This window comes from Arvicanthis niloticus, chromosome 1 (genome assembly GCF_011762505.2).
Source record: "Arvicanthis niloticus isolate mArvNil1 chromosome 1, mArvNil1.pat.X, whole genome shotgun sequence".
NCBI lineage: Eukaryota > Metazoa > Chordata > Mammalia > Rodentia > Muridae > Arvicanthis > Arvicanthis niloticus.
Genome location: NC_047658.1, coordinates 136,526,361 through 136,544,991, shown reverse-complemented (window position 1 = coordinate 136,544,991; position 18,631 = coordinate 136,526,361). Strand labels below are relative to the sequence as shown.

At 45.7% G+C, this 18,631-nt stretch overlaps 1 protein-coding gene across 4 annotated transcripts in view; it reads right to left on the bottom strand.

Annotated features, from left to right (window-relative positions):
* Positions 1–317: 317 nt before the first annotated feature.
* The window catches only part of Rcl1 (RNA terminal phosphate cyclase like 1), a 39,903-nt gene continuing 21,589 nt past the window's right edge, over positions 318–18,631 (bottom strand). The window contains exons 1-6 of one of the 4 annotated variants that reach the window (XM_076918978.1): positions 14,556–14,646; positions 14,173–14,228; positions 13,358–13,483; positions 10,649–10,805; positions 7,150–7,253; positions 318–1,031 (exon numbers count right to left, since the gene is read on the bottom strand). In XM_076918978.1, coding sequence (XP_076775093.1) covers positions 881–1,031; positions 7,150–7,253; positions 10,649–10,805; positions 13,358–13,483; positions 14,173–14,228; positions 14,556–14,576 — 615 coding nt within the window. In that variant the 5' untranslated portion in view covers positions 14,577–14,646 and the 3' untranslated portion in view covers positions 318–880. The other 3 variants (XM_034490306.2, XM_076918979.1, XM_034490298.2) reach the window with 3 other exon arrangements.

The following is an 18,631-nucleotide window of genomic DNA, read 5'->3' as shown; positions in this document are numbered from 1 at the left end:
TGTTCCTCTCCTATGATACAAATCTCCCTGTATGTGCACCAATCTGAGCCCCTCCCTGCCACAGCAGGACTTGGCAGTAGAGACATCGGTTTAAATATGTCTATACCACCTGCCATGCTACAAAGTTCTACATCTCTGAACTAGGACTTTGATGTTTTCTACTAGCATTCATGAAACAGGAATATTAGCTTATAAGTATATAAAAATCCTAGACTCTGGCTGTTATATCTTTAACTCAGATCTAATGTTTTTCATTATAAACATCAAATGAACAAAATACTCTGAATTTTCTTATAATAATTTACACTACAGTGCAATTAGAAGAATAAAAACAAAATTTTATGCCATACCTGGGATACAGAAAACATTTACGACATGTCTGCCCTCCCCATTCCAACCACCAGACCCACACAAACACAATTCTCCAGATTAAGTATAACATGTGCCCATGCAAGCAACTCAGTCACAAGACAAGAGATAAAACAAATGCCCCAGCCTCTGGCACTCTCCTAGCTTGTCATGACTAGAGGGCTTCTACACACACTGTCACATGAACCCCTACACAAAACCACAGTCCAAAGACGAAGAAGTGTTGCCAGGACACTGTCTAGCAGCATGGCCACTTACTGAGGGCCCCTCCTTCAGGTGAGTCAGGAAGCCCACGCCTAGGCCTCTGAGGCATGTCACTGGAGAAACAGCTGGAAGCCACATGGTAGAGACAGCTTTTATTTGCACATCAGTATTTTCCGTGGAAAAGAAATCCAGTCTGTAATGTTAAGAGGCTGTCCTGTCCTCGATGGGCATGTGTGGACTTGGTCCCTTTGGAACTCGGCAGCTTTCTGCTTCCCCCACACACAGCGGAGCCTGTTGCTGCACAGGATCACTTGAGGGTCTTGCTGAGGTTAGAGAAGCCAATACCAACGCAGGTCATTAGCACTTTGTCCCCACCCTTGAGTTCTTCACCACATGGCTTGGTTTCAACTTTAAACATAACCTGGAAAAAGCTCTTCAAATGCCGCAAAAATTCTATCCTAAAAGAAGATAATAAAAACATTCATTTTAAAAGAAACTCTGTCCTCTTAAAACCCCAAATTTTAATTCCTGACAGTAAGAACAATGTAATTAAAACTGTCTAATCAAAACTACTTTAATATTTATAGCTTCCAAAAAGAGGACTAGAGCAGAGATACACACACAACCCAGTAAGTGAGTTTGGCTGGAGACAGGCTAGAGTTTAGTGTAAGACACACAGCCTTCTCGTCCCACATACTTACTACAGTTGCAAATATGGAGAAAATTTTGAGTGGTGCATACAGCATTTCTCTCCATAGTCACAGCACCATGGGGTAAAAAAGATGAAGAAAAACTATTTCTTATCCTGCCTACTGCTTACTCAACATGCTTCCTGGAGCTCTATTAGACTCAGGCACTGTTACTGGTGTTAGGGACACTGTAGTCAAAGCAAAGATGAAACCAGAAACACTTCCCCATGCAGAGCTCCATCTGCCGCTACAGCCTACAGAAATGACTTCAGGATTCTTAAGAACAGTTGTAAAATTTTAAATAAAGCCACAGAGAAGGGGAAGGGCAGCAAAGCTGGAGATGTGGTTTGGTGGTAGAGCTCGCCCTGGCCTAGCAAAGGGGGAAGAAGTGTGCTTGTGTGCTTCCGTGTGCATATTTAACAGGAGACAAAGTGTTAACTAAGGTACCAGAGAAGAGCTCACAGTGAACACTGTGAAAGTCTCATGAGGCTGTTTCTTACCATTTCCTGTAACAGAAAGCATGGCATTCCCCCTTCCTGAGACAGCAATTTTTCAGGTGGACTGCAAAGTTTCAGGCCCTTCAAACTGCTGCCCTAGTACACTTGGTGTGACCCCAGTTTAACCAGAGGGCTCACCTGGAACATTCACTAAACATATAGGGTCCTAAGGGTTAGAGGAAGTATTCTCATGTAAATGCCTAGAATCACGGAGCACATGTAAACACAGTCTCCTCTTTCCTGTATTCTGTGCTGTCAGGGAATAGGGACCAGAAATCTACTATTAGCAAGCATCCTGGGTGGCTCTTACAGAGCAAGCTGAAGTGAAGAACCCTGTTCTGTTGTTCTGTTCATCCGCAATAAAGTATCACACAGACACCTGTGATACACTGCTTCCTGAGCCAGCCAGCCTCCCTACCCCAGCCACATAGTTCTAAGCTTAAAATACACACAGATCACCTGAGGAACTTATCATACTGATTCTAGACATGTACATCAATGGAACAGAACTGCGGGTCAAGAAAAAAACCCACATTAAAGTCAAGATAATAGCTTTATTGGGAATAAATTAGACATATGATATCATATAGCAATGACTGATTATTCACAGGCAAAGAATGGAAGTTTTGACTTCTTCCCATCACATACAAATCAACTCAAGCTCTTCAAAGGCCTCTGTAAACTATAGGGTGAACGCCATTTCATTTGGACAATGAACAGTTTAATAGTTGCTAAAACAAACACCAAAATCAGAGCAATAAGAGAACAAGGCATTTTTACAGTAATTTAGGAAAACAACTAAAAAGACAGGCAAAAGATCCAAGTAGAATCCCCTTAAAGACACACGAGTAACCAGCAAGCACATGGAAAGAGGCTCTGTCTCACTCGCCATCAGGGAAACAAAAGCAAGTCTGCTGGAAGAAACTACTTCATGCTCAACCGGTGCCACTAAGAAAGGCACAGTGACAAGTGTGGTGGGAGGCAGCAGGTGAGCTACCTCACACGCCATGACAGGAATGTAAAGCACCGCTGCCTAGAAAACAACCAGCCCCTTAAACTCCAGGGTGTGACACGTCACTCCTAGATGCATGCCCGAGGGAAGTGAAAGCACACACGCCCTACAAAAATACCTACAGACATACATATTCGAAGCGGTGCTGTTCATGAGAGTGAACAACCCATAAGAACCCATAATGAGAACAGCCCGATGTCCACCGACTGACTGAAAGAATAAGCGTGTTCTATTCATGGGATATTACCCCACGCTTTAAAGCACTGGTATACAGGATGAGCTCTGGAAACTGTACTAAGTGAGAGAAGTGGTCACTGAGGACCTATATCATTCCAGGACTTGTTTTCTAGAAAATGAGTTCTCTCTTTCTGAGGCAGAGAGCTGGGAGGGAGGGACAAATGGGCAGCGACCACAAATGGACACAAAGTTTCTTTCCGGGGTGATAAAAATGTCCTAAAATTAGACTGCGGTTATTCAACTCTGAGTATACTAAAAACTGTTAAACTGTACACTAAGTGGGCAAACTGTATGGCCACATAAATTATATTTCTACACATCTATGAGTTTTATAAAATGTACTGATCCTGGGTCCCAAGCCTAGTCAGTCATGTATGAAATGAAGGATGAAGCCCGCTGCAGAGAATCTGCCTCCCCTGGGCCTGCTCCACTCATAGGAGGGACATATACCAAGAGAACAGAGCACGGCAGTCAACTCACCCTCCGTCTGAGCTGTAGGCATGTCACAAGACAGGGACCAACTGCTGAGCTACCGTAGCACCAGAGCTCAGGGGAGATCCACTCTGCTGTCCTACCACGAAAGAAAACATGGCTTCATCTTTACAACGCAAGCCCATTCTATACTCTTCCATGGAGCCTCCCTCACAGTTAACCCATCCAATTCTTCTCTGTCTTACTGAGTTTCTTATGGTGTTCTCTGCTTAGTGGCTATGTCAGTTACTGCCACACTGTGCAGATGCTCTGGGTAAGTCACACAAGTATCTTAACAATGATGGCCTCCTGCACAGGTGAAACTCTCCCTGCTGCTGAGGCCCCAAGGAGAACTGAGGAGTTGGGGTTAACTGAGAAATGACTTCAGCAGTCTTGGTAATTAAGGGAAGTCAGTTCTCCCCCTGACAGCTTACTGGTCTTACTAACCATGGGAATGTTTTTTCCTCTTTTTTTTTCTTTTTCCTTCTCCTTTCTCCATCTATCCCACTACCTCCCACATCTTGTCTTAGGGAAACAAAGATACAAACCCCACAGATAAACAGGCCACACACACGTGTGAGCCAAGCTTCCAGCTGGCAGTAGCAGAGAAAAACACCAGGAGCTCCTTGACTTCTCTGCAGGCTGAGGGGAAGGCAGCTTGATCTCCCTCACAGCAGCAGAGCACGAACACAGGCCTGAGGCAAGCTTCCCTCTGGGCCTCATTCAGCTACTTCCCTCTGAATCATTCAACCAAGCTAAAAAAGCCACTCTGCCCAGCTGGCAGAGCTCCTGGGGGCTTCAGCTTGCTCCCTGTCTTGAAGGAGGATGGAAGAGAGACAGAACCCAGTGTTCAGGCCTATTTATGTACAGCTTTGAGGAATTTGTAGCTTTTGGAACAGTTATGAAAAGCAAAGGTTGTTTGACTTTCTCCAGCGTTCTGCCAGCTTCTCAGGCTGTCTGAAGAAGGCAGCAGAAGACGGGATTGAGGGATATTTTAGAATGCCCTTCTCCCACTCCACCTCCAGCCTCATCTTCCCTCCATCTTCTGTAGCTGGGATATTAAAAAAGCAAAAATGAAGTTGAAACATGACACGGGATGTTAAACCTAAACAAACAGCTTCCTTAAGAAATCGAAATTGGCTGGGCTGTGGTAGCACACACCTTTAATCCCAGCACTCAGGAAGCAGCCCCAGGTGAGTCTGAGTTCATGGCCAGCCTGGTCTACAGAGGGGGTTTCAGAACAGCCAAGGATGCACAGAGAAAGCCTATCTCTAAAGAGAAAAAAAAAGATAGATAGATAGATAGACAGACAGACAGACAGACAGACAGACAGACAGATAAAAAGGGTATCTGATCCAAAAGCAAGGAGCAGCTTTTCTTATAAGCCTCTTGGGGCAACTAGAATTTTATGCAACTTCTGAGTAAATGATCTTAATTTCTCACTTGACAAATGGATCTGCAATGATATATCTTTCTGTCTGTCTATCTATCTATCTATCTATCTATCTATCTATCTATCTATCTATCTATCTTTCCCTTCAGAACAAAGTGATTCACTGTTAAAACAAGACTTTGCTGTGAAAGCCCCTACTCTATCTGACAAGGAGTTTTCAGAGAATTCTGGAAGCAGAGATAATCGTCTCTATGTGCTTTCAAAGGTTGATTGTTCCTGCTGTCACTGTCAATAAGCAACAATCATCTGCCCACAGAATCCCCATGGCCAGGCCTGGACAGGCTCAGGCACAGCCCCTCCAATGCCCTGGGCAGCATGAGGAGAGGGGAGCAGTGATGGGTTAGCCTCTTTCTGGTGATACAGACAGCAAATCCTGCCTCCTGTTCCACCAACCCAGCAGATTTCTCTGTCACCTGGATGTGGGCCAGGGTTAGGGTTGCCAACACATTAGATCTAAGGAGTTGTCCCTAGAAGCTGAGGGGCAAGATCTGAGAGCAAGGAAAGACCATTTTGCATGGTCCCCTGCAGGCTACACGGCAGCTTTTGAGACCAGTGGTGTGTCTGATGCCGACACTTCAGCTAAAGGAGCAGACTACTGTTTTCCCAGGGGACGCAGTAATTTAGGTTTCTGGAAGAAAGGAAACCTAAAAGGATTATGTGGTGAAGAACAGTCACATCCCGAAAGGACACAGACATTAAAAGATTATACAAGGCCCCAGAATTGAAGTGAAAGACTCTCCAAAACCAACTTTAAGAAAAACTAAGAAAAAAAAGATAAAAACATATAGTCCATGTTCACATGCTGTTCTGCCAAGGCTCAAGCCCTGGACCACACACACTTGGAGACAGTCGCTTTTACTGTCTCCAGGGGGCCTCTGCTGCCCTGGAGCAGGAGCTGGACACAGCACTGACCAGATAAGAAGCCAACTGTCCCACGATGCTCGCACAACCACCAGTTGCTTCTAGAACTCTGATGGAAGGAATCCTGCACCCGAGGAGCTGTGCTTGCCGCCTACCTCCCCCCAAACGATCCAGTGACATTCTGTTTGAGCAATGTGGACTTCTGAAGTTGGCGCGCCATTAGGATTACTCAAGTCGAGGTTTCCTGTCCTGTGAAACACTGCACACACATTATCAGGAAATAATGTGTGGCTCTTCAGATCCTTCCTGCTTATCAGTGTCCCCTGCTGCTAGGAGAGTGTATTCCCTTTCATCTTCTGTTCCAAAGCCCTCCAACTGCCAACTCTAAAAGTAAAGGAATCCTTCAAGCGCCCGGCTCCCCAGCCCCGCCCCTCAACGTGATGGCACCACCATTCTTCAGCTATCACAGTACTGTACCTTTCAGATCTACAGCATCGGTACCATGATAACCGAAAAAGGACAGTTCAGTCTCAGAGCTACCTGCCCCTCCCATTTACCAAACAGCTAGCTTAAGTCTGTGAGCATGTAAGTGCATATACATGTATGCACACACATACATGCAAACACACGCGCACGCGCGCACACACACACAGGTACACACACAGACACACACACAGACACACGCACACACGAGCCTGTTTTCAAACCTGTTCATTTCTCCCTGACTAGAAATGCATCTTGAGATTTGAGCACTGTAACTCATGTCTTCCAGCTAGCTACTATTCTCGGAGTGTGCATGCTTTTATATCCTAGCAGTTAATTTCTGCGAATATCCAACTGCCCAAACACATCTCTGCAATTTCCTAACGGGTCTGGTAACATTCCTATGAGTTTTGCCTCTCTTTATCTCTTCTAGCCAACTAATATGGAATACTGTTAGAAAAACAGTCCATTTGCCACAATAGGAATGCCAGCAGGTGAGCAGGATGTAAAGTGAATAAATAAAATTAAAGAAAGAGACTGCCAGTGGGAACATGGGAGTGAAAAGATTTCAAGCTACATGTTTATCTCCAGAATAAAAACAAAGCATGAAGTACAGACACAAGAACTATCCACTGTATGTGACAGAGCTCAGCCAACATGGGGACAGCACGTGTACTGGGAAGAAGGGAAGGCCCAAACCCATGTTGTGAAGAAATAAACATCAGGCTAACAGTTGCCAGTGCTGGCTGGTTAAGATCAATACAAGCAGGGACACTGCCGTGGTCAGAGGATACACACGGCACACCCGTGTCATTTTGTACAACCAGAAAGCCAAACAGAATGCATGAGCGAGGACGAATGAAAGCAGCTTACGTGTAGGGGGAAAGTGGTCCCAGGAGGACTTTGGATACGTCCTGCTGTCCAAGGGTCATGAGTAGCAGAACTAGACTTTGGTTGGTTGAGTCCACACATCCGCCCTGTAAACACAAACACGGTAATGATTAATCATCGTATGATCCAGGAAGGGGAAGGAACAAGCAAGGAGAGAGGAGGACACAAGCCCTCAGAACACCAGAAGCTCCAGACCTCTGCTGATTTGGAAAGGCACAGAGCAGCCACACACACACACACACAGAGTGAGTAGTTTCAGGGGTCTCCCTGCACTCATCCCATCTTGCTCTGAAACAACTCCGGATGCTCCTAGGTGCTCCTTACTTCTTCCCACGTGACCTGACACTGCCACGTGCCAGTCAGACTGCTTGTTCTTATTATGAAGACATTACACCCCCCCCCCAAGTTTTCTTTCCTTTTTTTTTTTTTCTTTTAAGCATAGGCAAAACAGAATTTTCCTCAAAATTTTTCTCCTGAAACACAACTGTTTTGTTTGTTTGCCTTTTTCATTCTTTATTTCCAACAGTGTCTTTAAAAATACCTTTATTCCTGATTATTCTTTCTAGGGTAATTGTAACAACGTCTTCAGCAGACATACAACTTTACAGAGTACAAGCAGGATGTTATGACATTTTTACTCATCTTACATATCTGAAAACTTAAGTTTGTGACTGTGGTTCACTGGTGTCCAAGGCTAGACTCAGGTACAACAGGTAGCCAGCCAGAGAAGCTTACAGGGTGCCTCCTTCTTTTTTTTAAAGGCATGCAGGAAAGGAGTAAAGCAATCTCCAGCTGTACACATCCCTAAGCTGTCACTCCTGATTTAGTAGGCCTTTATGAAAATCTATTCCTTTAAAGTTCATAAACAACAAAACCCTTTTCATTTTATTCATCAAACTTTAGGACATAAGCTGCTTTTTTATACAACAGGAAACCTGACCAGCAAAACCAATTGTTTCACAGTTCTTGTTTATTTTCCTACAACTGCCTAAAACCAAGCTGTTCTCTTCTCCCTGCTCCCTGTACCAAGCCACTATTGCACTGCCCTCAGCTGACTTGTACTAGGTACTAGAGTGAAGTTTTAATGTAATAAATGTCAGGGTCCACGTACAGAACATCGTGGAGGGAGTGGGGGCTGCAAGTCATGGCACAGATGAGGCAGGCTCCGGGGAGCAGGCTCTTGAAATGGCCTGGGGGAATAAGCAGGCCTTGGAAAGAAGACAAGGGCAGCAGAGTAGAATAGCTCACAGCCAACAGGAAAGAGGCCAGGCTCTATTCCAGGAGGGTGAGGAGCCAGTGTAGGGCTCTGCAAATGGACAGAAAGACTGAGTCCACGTCTGGAGGGAGATGAGAGGGAGGTTGAAGAGGATGTGGAATCTCCCTGCTAAAGACAAGAAGAGCGGCTCCTATCCAAGGGTGAAGTGAGGTGAGGCAAAAGAGAACAGGGCAGTGGACAGAACAACAGGACAGAACCACTCTTGCATGGTAACCTATGAGAAGGAGCCACTGGTACACAATAACCCATGAGCAGAAGGAACTGAGTCAGAGACTCACAATTTATATACACGGCACCTTCAGAAGGGAGGGTTTTGTACTTACACGTCACACCACAGACCTATAGAGAATTACTCAAAACAGCATGAAGTGTTTTCAGGCTTTTACTAATTAAAAGACTAGACACTCAAAGGAAGTTTTCTTAATGACTAAAACAAAGCAAGTTTGGTTGAGGAACAATAATGGTTTTTAAAAGATCTCAACTTAAGGTAAGAACCTAATACGTGTAGCCCAGGCTGCATGTTTTCCTTCTGTTAACTGGCAGGAAACCCACATGCCAGCTTTGCCCATGGGCTCCCACTGAGCTCCTCTGGACCATGATGTCTGCCATTCTTGCATGGTCTTCTAGAAAGGGACATAAGTGTCCCCATAATTGGAGAGAGGACACATCAGTTTACAAGGTCAGGTGGAGACCTACACAAGGCAACAAGAATCTCAGACAGACAGCTACCATTGTACCTTTTACCTGACAACAAAGAGATGGAAGATGTTATAAAAGTCCATGAATGAAGTAACTTGTGAATCAATGGCTCATCCTTTTACCCACAGACATCTAACCACCACCTACCTACCTTTCAAAACCAATGCTAGATCTGTCAACAAAAATAAACTGACTTGGTACCAAAACCCTGCACCAGACCTGGGCTACACAAGATTCTTGACAGGCTGTGTCCTAAAAGAGGACTCACTTCCTGTCTCCACTGCTCCCAGCAGCAAGCATAATGGCTATCTTCAGGTGGGGCTCCTATCTTTAATTAGGTAGACACTAGACACAGCCACTTAATTAGACACAGTGTTAATTCTGAAACAGTTCAATCTCCCTGGTCCCACTGTGAGAATGATGACATTCATCACATGAGCACGGAGCAGGCTTCAAGGCCAGGCGTGGATCAGGAGAGCAGACTCCAGCGGGAAGCAGTCTTTGCCTGTGAGCTCATTCTGGGAACTGTAACCACAACAGGCACTCTCTTAGGAACACACTTTCCTCTCGACAGCATCTTCTCTTCCCTCACAATCTCCTCCTTCCTGTCAGTCACCTCGGCTGTGGGAAAGTGAAGTGCCTGTTGCACGTGTCATCAACAGCTTGTGGCCATGATGAAGGCAGGTGACCTGAGCTGCATCCTACCCACAGAACTACAGACACAACATGGTACCTGGCTGAAGTCTATCTCCAACAATACCTAGTTCTCACACTTCCAGAGCCCCCACCATGCTGTGACAGTCTGGCCTTCCCTAAATGGTCTTCAACACTCTAGAATATACTGCAAACCCCTATTCACACACAAATCCAGACTTCTACCTTGATAAATCTGAAGGTGAGTCCCTATCTCCACATAGCTAAGACACTGTAGTCCCGGGACTAAAGAGATGGCTTGGAGTTAAGAGCACGTGCTACTCGTGCAGAGCACTGAGATTCATCACTGCACTCACACACTGGCTCATAGCCACGTACCGCAGGGGATCTGACACCCTCTTCTGGCTTCCGCAGGCACCAAGTACGCATGTGGTACACATATACACATGCAAGCAAACACACACAGAAAATAAAAACAGATGGGGAGAGGCTGGGGGCAGGGGGTGGGGAGAAAGGGGGGATGGAGGCACCATGAGAGAGGGGCAGGTTGGGGGACGTTCCTTTTGGTCAGGTCAGTGTGCCAGCTACCATCTTACCTTACCTTACCTGCTTGTTTTATTTTGATCCCTCACTCCCTTCTCTCCTCTGCCGCCATTAAAAGCTATGTTCTGTGTTCCAGTAGAGCAGACCTTGTCATGGACTAGTTAAACTAGTTAATTCTAAACTACTTGATACACGAACATAGGTTAGCTCTTCAGCTTAAGTGCTCAGAACGGAGTAAAGGGAAGACATCCGACCGCCATCTTCTCCTGACTGTTCCCTCCTCTGCACCTGCAGAGCCAGGAGACATACCCTGTAGATTTCTTCAAGCAGCAGCTTTGCACAGTTCCTGCCAAGGTCCTCAGGAAGCACAGCTGCTCCCTGGCCCTGGGGATTAGAGGCCAGTTCAGCACTCAGGAAGGTACCATTGGTAGTCTCTGCAACCAGCGACAGCCCAAAGCCTGGAGACCTAGTGATGCAAGGGCAGACACCCAGTAAGCAAAGGCACACACAGGAGCACACAAAGAACCAAAGCAAGAGGAAGTTTGCATTTCCAATTAGGCCTCAACTCCTCGCTTTCTCCCTCCCTGCTCTTTGCAAAGATTCTCACTGTGTTTCTAGCAATCACAGAATATGGTATCAACAGGCTTCCAGGTATCAAGCATGCAAATAACATCAGCGCTACTTCAGTCTTGTCTTCATTTACAAATGAGAACTCACTGCGCTTCCAGTGAGCAGCCTGAACCATATCTGCTCAGCTGAAAAGTGGCAAAGTACATTTGAAATGCAGGCCTTACGCATTCCAGAGTCTACTGAAGTTCTTCAGTTCTCATTTGACCCTGAACTACAGCCACTTACTACAACCTTGGAGACCGTCTGACTACAACTCTGAGAAATACCACGTTTCCCTTAATGAAAAGTATGAAATCAGAAAGGGCAAAAGGAATTCCACGTTTGTACTTTTGTCTGGAGACAGCACCGAACTCAGAATTCACTTCAATGTAAACAATCAATGGGCTGGCACTGTGGTCTCTGCGCATCTGAACCACCCAACAGCTAGAACCTAACAGTCTTGTCCACAACCACAGATGACTTAGGCATCCAACAGGCAAGCACCTGAAGGAAGCTTCCACATCCAGGAACCAGATGTATGCTGCATAGACACCTGAGATTCCATCCTCACAAAAGACAGCAACAACAATTTAACCAGAAACAAACAACAGTTCATAAACAAGGGAAAAAGCACCTTTCCTCAAATGTGCCAGCTCTGATGCCTCAAATGTGCCCTGTCCAGTACAAGCAAATCCATCACTAGAAAAGCTTTCCCAATGCACATTCCATACACAACTGCAACAGACCTACTGCCTCTAACACTTCAACACCGCTCACAAGATGTCTTCCGTATCTAGAACACTGGCCAAAGTAGTTCCAGAAAAACTCTATGTGTAGTCACATTCATTTTTATTTTTAGGGACTGTTTCACTAGGTAGCTCCAGCTGGCCTCAGGCTTAATCCTTGTCTTAGCTTACAAAGAAGGCTGAGATTAGACATGCACCGTCAAATCTGGATAATGATGTTTTACATGCACTATATGGACTCAGCATGTGGAAGGATTCTATTGCCCAGTCTTAAACTTCCTAAAAGCAATTACAATACCTGCCAAAGCAAGGTTCCAGAGCACTGGACTCATGTGTAACAATCTAACGTCATTCACCATTAGACACTTAGAAAATTTAACACACAAGATGCCTCTGAATCATAAGAAATTACGTGTCTAGCATGGTGCCAGCATGCACATATCACTAAGGGTCTGTCGTGGGAGTTTGCAAAGCATTGCCTCCATAGCTCTCCAACCTATAAAGGACTATTTTATTATTATTTCTTCTTTAAAGTAATGGCTGCCAAAATGGGCCACACAGGACCAATGTGTATGCTAATCTAAGTGCTAATACAGGTCAAGAACTGTTGACTCCGGGGTTCCAGGGCATGGATACTACATTTCAACAATCTCTACTCATGAGGAACCATCACTGGGTCAGACAGGGGCACAACCCAAGCATGACTTCATAACAATTCATAACCTGTAACTTGGGATTTTAAAACTAAACACAAATGTGAGTAATACATCAGTTTTATACATAATTTTTAACATAGAGCTTGGAGCTCATCATGTCAATAATATACTGATCTGTATTTAAGCCTGCTACTCAGGATCTGACTCTATACCAGGGCAGCTGGGTGAACAGCACTATAAAACCATGTTCTACAGCTGGTAGCAGGCACCCCGGCCTCTAGGCAGCCTGGCCTTCAGGCCTGCACTGTTCTCTTCTGCCCATTCTGGAAAAGCAAGAGATCTGACAACAGACTATCCTGGAACAGTCAGACAGCCTCTGCTGCTACCTACCCTTTCCCAGCTCTTGGCAATCCCCTCCAGAAAAGAGCGGACACACTACTAATTCCAGACCTACAGCTGAGGAAGAAGGCAGGAAGAAAAGGTCAACATTACAAGTTCCGGTTTCCATAGCATGTACTGACTGCTAGATACAGATAGCATACAGACACCTTTTACATTTAATATTTACAATTATACTAGGGCACATCATTACCCTCAGTGAGTAAATACAGAATGTTCTAGTATTTGAATAAAAGGCATGGAAATGTCAATGACCTTTCCATCCCCAGAGGGAAAGGCCAGCTCTGTATACACATCCTTTCTAGCCCTGACCTCTGACACCATCACTCTTCACTGGAGGGTGTGAAGGCCAAACTTCTCACTTACACTCAACCACCCAGTCCTAGTCTGTAGTCTTTGCTCAAGTCAGGAGAGACTCTGAAACAGCTGTGAGGACCAGCTGTGCTGCCCCTTAGAGAAAAGGTGATTCCTAACCCACGTAGGTAACTGCAGAATCCAGTGTTTTTATTTGGGGGAAGATAAAATCTGGAAACCAGTGAAATGAGAAAGGGGTGGTGTGGTATTCTCACTGAGCTCAGCTGCTTCAGTCTGCTCTAGAATGCACTCACTTCCCAGAGTTGACGCCTTTCATGTGATCTGTGTAAATATAGATGTCAGGTATGAACTTGTTGAGGATGCTCCTTGCAGAATCCACAATCCGGTTTGCCATCTGAGGTGATACGCGCACTGAGTACCTGCAGCCCAGGGTTAAGGAACTTATGATGCTTGAATGCCAGTTTGTGCCATGCTGGCACTGACAATTCCCGTTTCCCAACTGTCATTATTTAACTTATTAATTCTATAACTACATTTTTTTCATTATTATATAAAAAGTTTCAAACAGTCATGGTGAAAAAAAAAAATCTAGATTCCTAGAATGGAAGGTATAAATAAAGCCACGTCCTACAGCTCAGCCGTGGCTCCCAACCAGCCTTCTCTGTAACTGGCTACTCTACACAGTGTGAAGATGCCTGCGCTCATCACAGCCACAATTGGGGGCCCCCAGTGACAACCGTGACCACTTTGCTACTCTTTGTGGAGTTTGACTGCTGTAAGGAGCCTCTCTTTGACCTAAGGCCATGCCAGATACCACAACAGATGACCCTGGGCCAATCCCAATGCCCTCTGGGGATGATAACAACGGGTCAGAAGCAGAAAAAGTTCATGAAAGATCTAGGTGACTACTGTTTTAAAGACCACAGGTTTCCCAAACATGTTACTTAAGAATTAATTACTGCATTTGTGAGGACAGAGGCTCTACTTGATACTCTCTGGTAGAACTGCTTCTCTACAACAAGGGATGGTGGAGGAGGAGGAAGAAATTAGCAAAAGGTGACTGAGGATGTGGAACCCATAGCTTCAAAACTCTGTGACAGAGACTGACTTCACTTTCAAGCTGCAGTGTACCATCAAGAGCTGGAGAGATACACACAGGACTAGCTGATGAAAAAAGAGCATATGGTAAATCCATGTGGACTCCAATGTAGTGTGAGCTGCCCATTCCCACAGAACTGTTCAGTATTTCTATCAACAACTCATGATTTTCATTAGAACTAAGAAACAAAAGGCTGTGCGTGTCAGCCAGCTCTCTCCTTGACTGGACCTGAACACAGCAAACCTGTTGTGAATGAAGTGAGTCCATCTCCCATCTGGAACTGCTGCCTACCTCCACCCAGCCAGCCTTCAACCTGGACTGCCTCCCTGCATCCTCGGTCCACTGATGCCTCCCACCTGAAGCCCTCCAGGCAGCACCTGTCTTGAACTTACCATGTCTCCCTTCAGACACATGTTGTCCTAGCTCCATAAGGCCAAGGGATTACTGCTGCATCCCTCACAGCCCCAAAGCACTTTTGTACTGAAAATCATTCGACAAATATTTGATTTGACTCAGAGGACAAATCCAAAATGTCGAAAGAGCAAAAGGGATTTTTTTTCAATACACAAAGAACTGGGTTTCATCACCACCCCTTCTGTCCAGAACGTACTTTGAACACCATTGAGACAAACAGCCCCAGGTCTTACAGCCTTTGGACTGAGTGGGTACCATCTTTCTAGAGCCTGACCCACCCACTGTCCCTTGGACAGTTCAGGAGGTGCTACCACCCTGAGACAACCTGACCACACTCAGGATTCCAAACTTCTTTCCCATACACCCCACCTTATTTTATGTTCACAGCAACCCTGTGATGGGTCCCTAAGTCCTGGCTCTTCAGCTTTGCAGGGTGAGCCTTTGGGGTGCAGAACTGAGCCACTTGCCCAAAGCTAACAGACCTGACTACAAAAAACAACAACAACAACAAAAAACTTGTGGAGAGAGAGAGAGAGAGAGAGAGAGAGAGAGAGAGAGAGAGAGAGAGAGAACACAGACCTAAAGCCTCAAACTCTCAAATTAGCCTCTTTACTGATAGGGACAAGAAGCCAGACTGTACTACAAAGTACTACAAATCCCAACCCACCTGCACTTAATTCTTCCACACTGAATCATGAGCTCTGGATCAGCATCATGAAACTAAGACTGCTCCCGCTCTCTCATCAAGTGGATGGCAGTCAACGAATGAGAACTACACTCTAGTCACAGCAGCTGGCTCGGACCCCCACCAGCTCCCTCCCAGGACTTGCCTGCTTGGCCATGGATCTGCAAGCAGGAAAAGCAGTCCTGGGGTGGGGGTGGGGTGTCAGTGAAAACCACAGTTCTCTCAATTCCAAAACAAGGATGAGCTCAGTCCAGCCAGAACCAGCCCTACAGGTAAAAACCACAGAATTAACTACCGCTTCTCCAAAGTCAGCTTTTGGAACTGGCAAAGGCTGAGACGAAAGCCCACATTCCTTTGAGGGGCTTACTAAATAGCAGTCCCGCTGACTGGTGCTGGAATGTTTAGTCTTTAGACAGGAATGTGAGCAAGGGTGCAGTGAGTGTTTCCATAGGCAGACCCGGGCCTGTTTAGGTGTGTTGTCCCTGCTTCAGTTAAGAGGGGAGGATGTGACACCTCACAAGTACCTTCTAACTCAGACTCCACAGGGGGAAGGTTCAAAGAACATTCGCAGTGAAAGCCAGGGAGGACAACGTTCTCCCTTCACAGGCTACATGCCCGTCCCCACCCAGATCCCCTACCACTTGTACTGTACAAACACCAACGGTATTCCCTGCATTCACCTCCTCAGTTCCTCCCATCACTCACACCTCCATCCACATCTGACCTTCAATCTAAGGTTTCCAATCTCTTGACCTCCTGCCTTCCCCAGAATGATGAGTCCCAAGGCCTTCCCTTCCTAAGTGAGGCACATTCCTGCCGGGAACTGCTTCAGCCTGACTCTCCAGCTCACCGCATCTCTCCACCTTTACCCTGCACAGCGCATCCATGCTGCCAGGCGCTTCCATCCCTGGAGGAAACAGGCCTTCTTCTCACCTGCTTCTCCTGCCAGGTTTGCCTTCATGGAAAAATTCCAACTTCTTCTGAAACCTCAGTCTCATGACTCCATGACTTTTATCACCTTCAGTCAGGACCCCACACTGGGAAGGCACACAGCTGCCATCTCTGCCTGACTTCCTCCTGCCCCACCCCTTTCTGTAGCCTCCATTCATTCCAACCTTTTCTATTTCCCCCACAAAGTTCTACTTTGAACCAACCTTACTGTGTGCCTGTAAATGTGAACACACACTGAATAACAGGAGATGCCATCTACCAATGGCCTACTGACACCTTCTAGTGCCTCGCTCTGCACATCCCCTACTCGGCTATTACAGATCAATGGGCCTGGAGACTAGAGTCACCCAACACACCAGAGAGCAGCGGTGCACAGCAGATCCCATAAGTCCCATCGCTGGGATCTAAATTATCTTGTCACTTTGCTTCAGACTCCTACCCTCCCAAATTCACTTTTACCAACCTATGGAAACGCTCAAATCATGACCAACCTTTCTTGTTTGTGTTTCTGTTAACAGTGCTCATGTGTGTTCATAGTGTGGAGACCGAAAGGATAACCCAAGGAACACCAACTACCCCACTTTTTCTCTTTTCTTTCCCTCTCCCTCTTTTCAACCCATTAAAGCCCATGCCATTCTCATCCACAAAGCTCTACTGGCAACTAGCCAGCCTCTCATTAAATCTGAGCTCCTCAATTAGGATGGGCAGGCAGGGTAACAAGCCCCAGGTATCCTCCTATCTGTTTCCCCTGTATAAGAATTACACATATTCCACTAAAACACTTAGTTTTTTAAAGTGGGTTCTGGGGAACCAAACTCAGGCTTTCATGTTCACAAGGCAAGTACTTTATAGACTAAACCATCTGTCTAGCCACAGCCTGTTTTCAAACGTGTATTCTGGACTGGAGAGATGATGGCTCAGCTCTTCTAGAGTATTCTGGACTGGAGAGATGATGGCTCAGCTCTTCTAGAGGACCTTGGTTCAATTCCTAGCACGAATACGACAGCTCACAACTGTCTGTAACTCCAGTTCCAGAGGATCTGACACCTTCACACAGATATACATGCAGGCAAAACACCAATGCACATGAAATTTTAAAAAATAAAAAAAAAAAAAAAAAAAAAAACAAGAAAAGAAACAGTGTACTCCACACTCTTTCCCTGTTGAGACATCACTTCATCTTTATTCTCCTTCTGCCTGTGGAGATTCTGAAAAGAACAACTCTAACACACTACTTCCCTGTCCTTCACCCCACAATCTAGAACTGGTCACATGTTCTGTCTCCATTAATTGTAAAAGAGCTCCTTCCAGGCCTTCAGCTCTTCCCTGTCCTTAGTGCCTCAGCAGGCACTGGCCTGGGCATCCAGGAAGTGCGGGCTTCTTTATATCCTTCCACAGTTAGTCTTTGCTTTCTGGTTCTGATGGCTGCCCAGGGTGCCTGGCTCCTCTCTCTGCATCCTTCCTGGCTGCTGACTTCACTGTGCTCATTTCTAGCCCTCATCTTGCCCCTTGAGCTACAGATCCTCAATTCTAAAGTCCTCTCTAGACTTAGTTCCATGGAGCCATCACACCCACTGTGTTAACACTGAGCTCATCTCTCCCCATTCCACCCTACGCTGGCATTTTTCTGTAGCTACTGTTAGCAAACATCCCTATGAACAAGCCTCAGTGAAATGCACTAAAACCACTCCAGTGACTCTCAACCCTCCCAGCAGCTCCTACCCGACCTCTCACTACCCCACTCCCTGCCTCTCTACAGGGCACAATAAGTCTGTCCCTAAGTGGCTGCCATTAAGTGAGTTTCATCCACAACCACACTTTCCAAAATATCACAAAAGTTCTTATATGACCACCCAAGTTGTCCTAATATGCAAAGTTGTTCTTCAGATGAAAATCACTGACTTTTAAATAAAGGCCAGTTGCTCAATATGGCCTTCAGTTTTCCACTGGCTCCTGCTCAATTCATACCCCACCATGTTCATCAATTGTCACTGACTACTTGAGTCTTAACCACCCACATCGCTAGCTGCTCCTCAGAACTGTGGTGCGCAGCTACCTTTGCCAGCACCCACTTTTCTCACTGAAGCACCTCCTTTCTTGCCCTGCTTCACGAACTTCTATCTTTAAGGCTCATTCAAATGTCCCTGCTTTTCTACAGGCTAAGAAAAAAAAATGTCAGAGATTAAAAGCTGGGCACCAAATTATTGACAAGGTTTAAATTCCATTTGCACCAATTAGCTATGTGACATTACTAACAGAGCTTTTATACCTCAGTTTCCCTATCTGCAAAATAGGATGTGAGGTAACTTGAAACATTCTGAAGGTTAACTGAGATGCATAAAGTGATCTTCCCCTGAAGGGCACAGAAGAAGCACTTCACAGTAGATCATACTGTTACAATTCTAGCCTCCAAAAAAT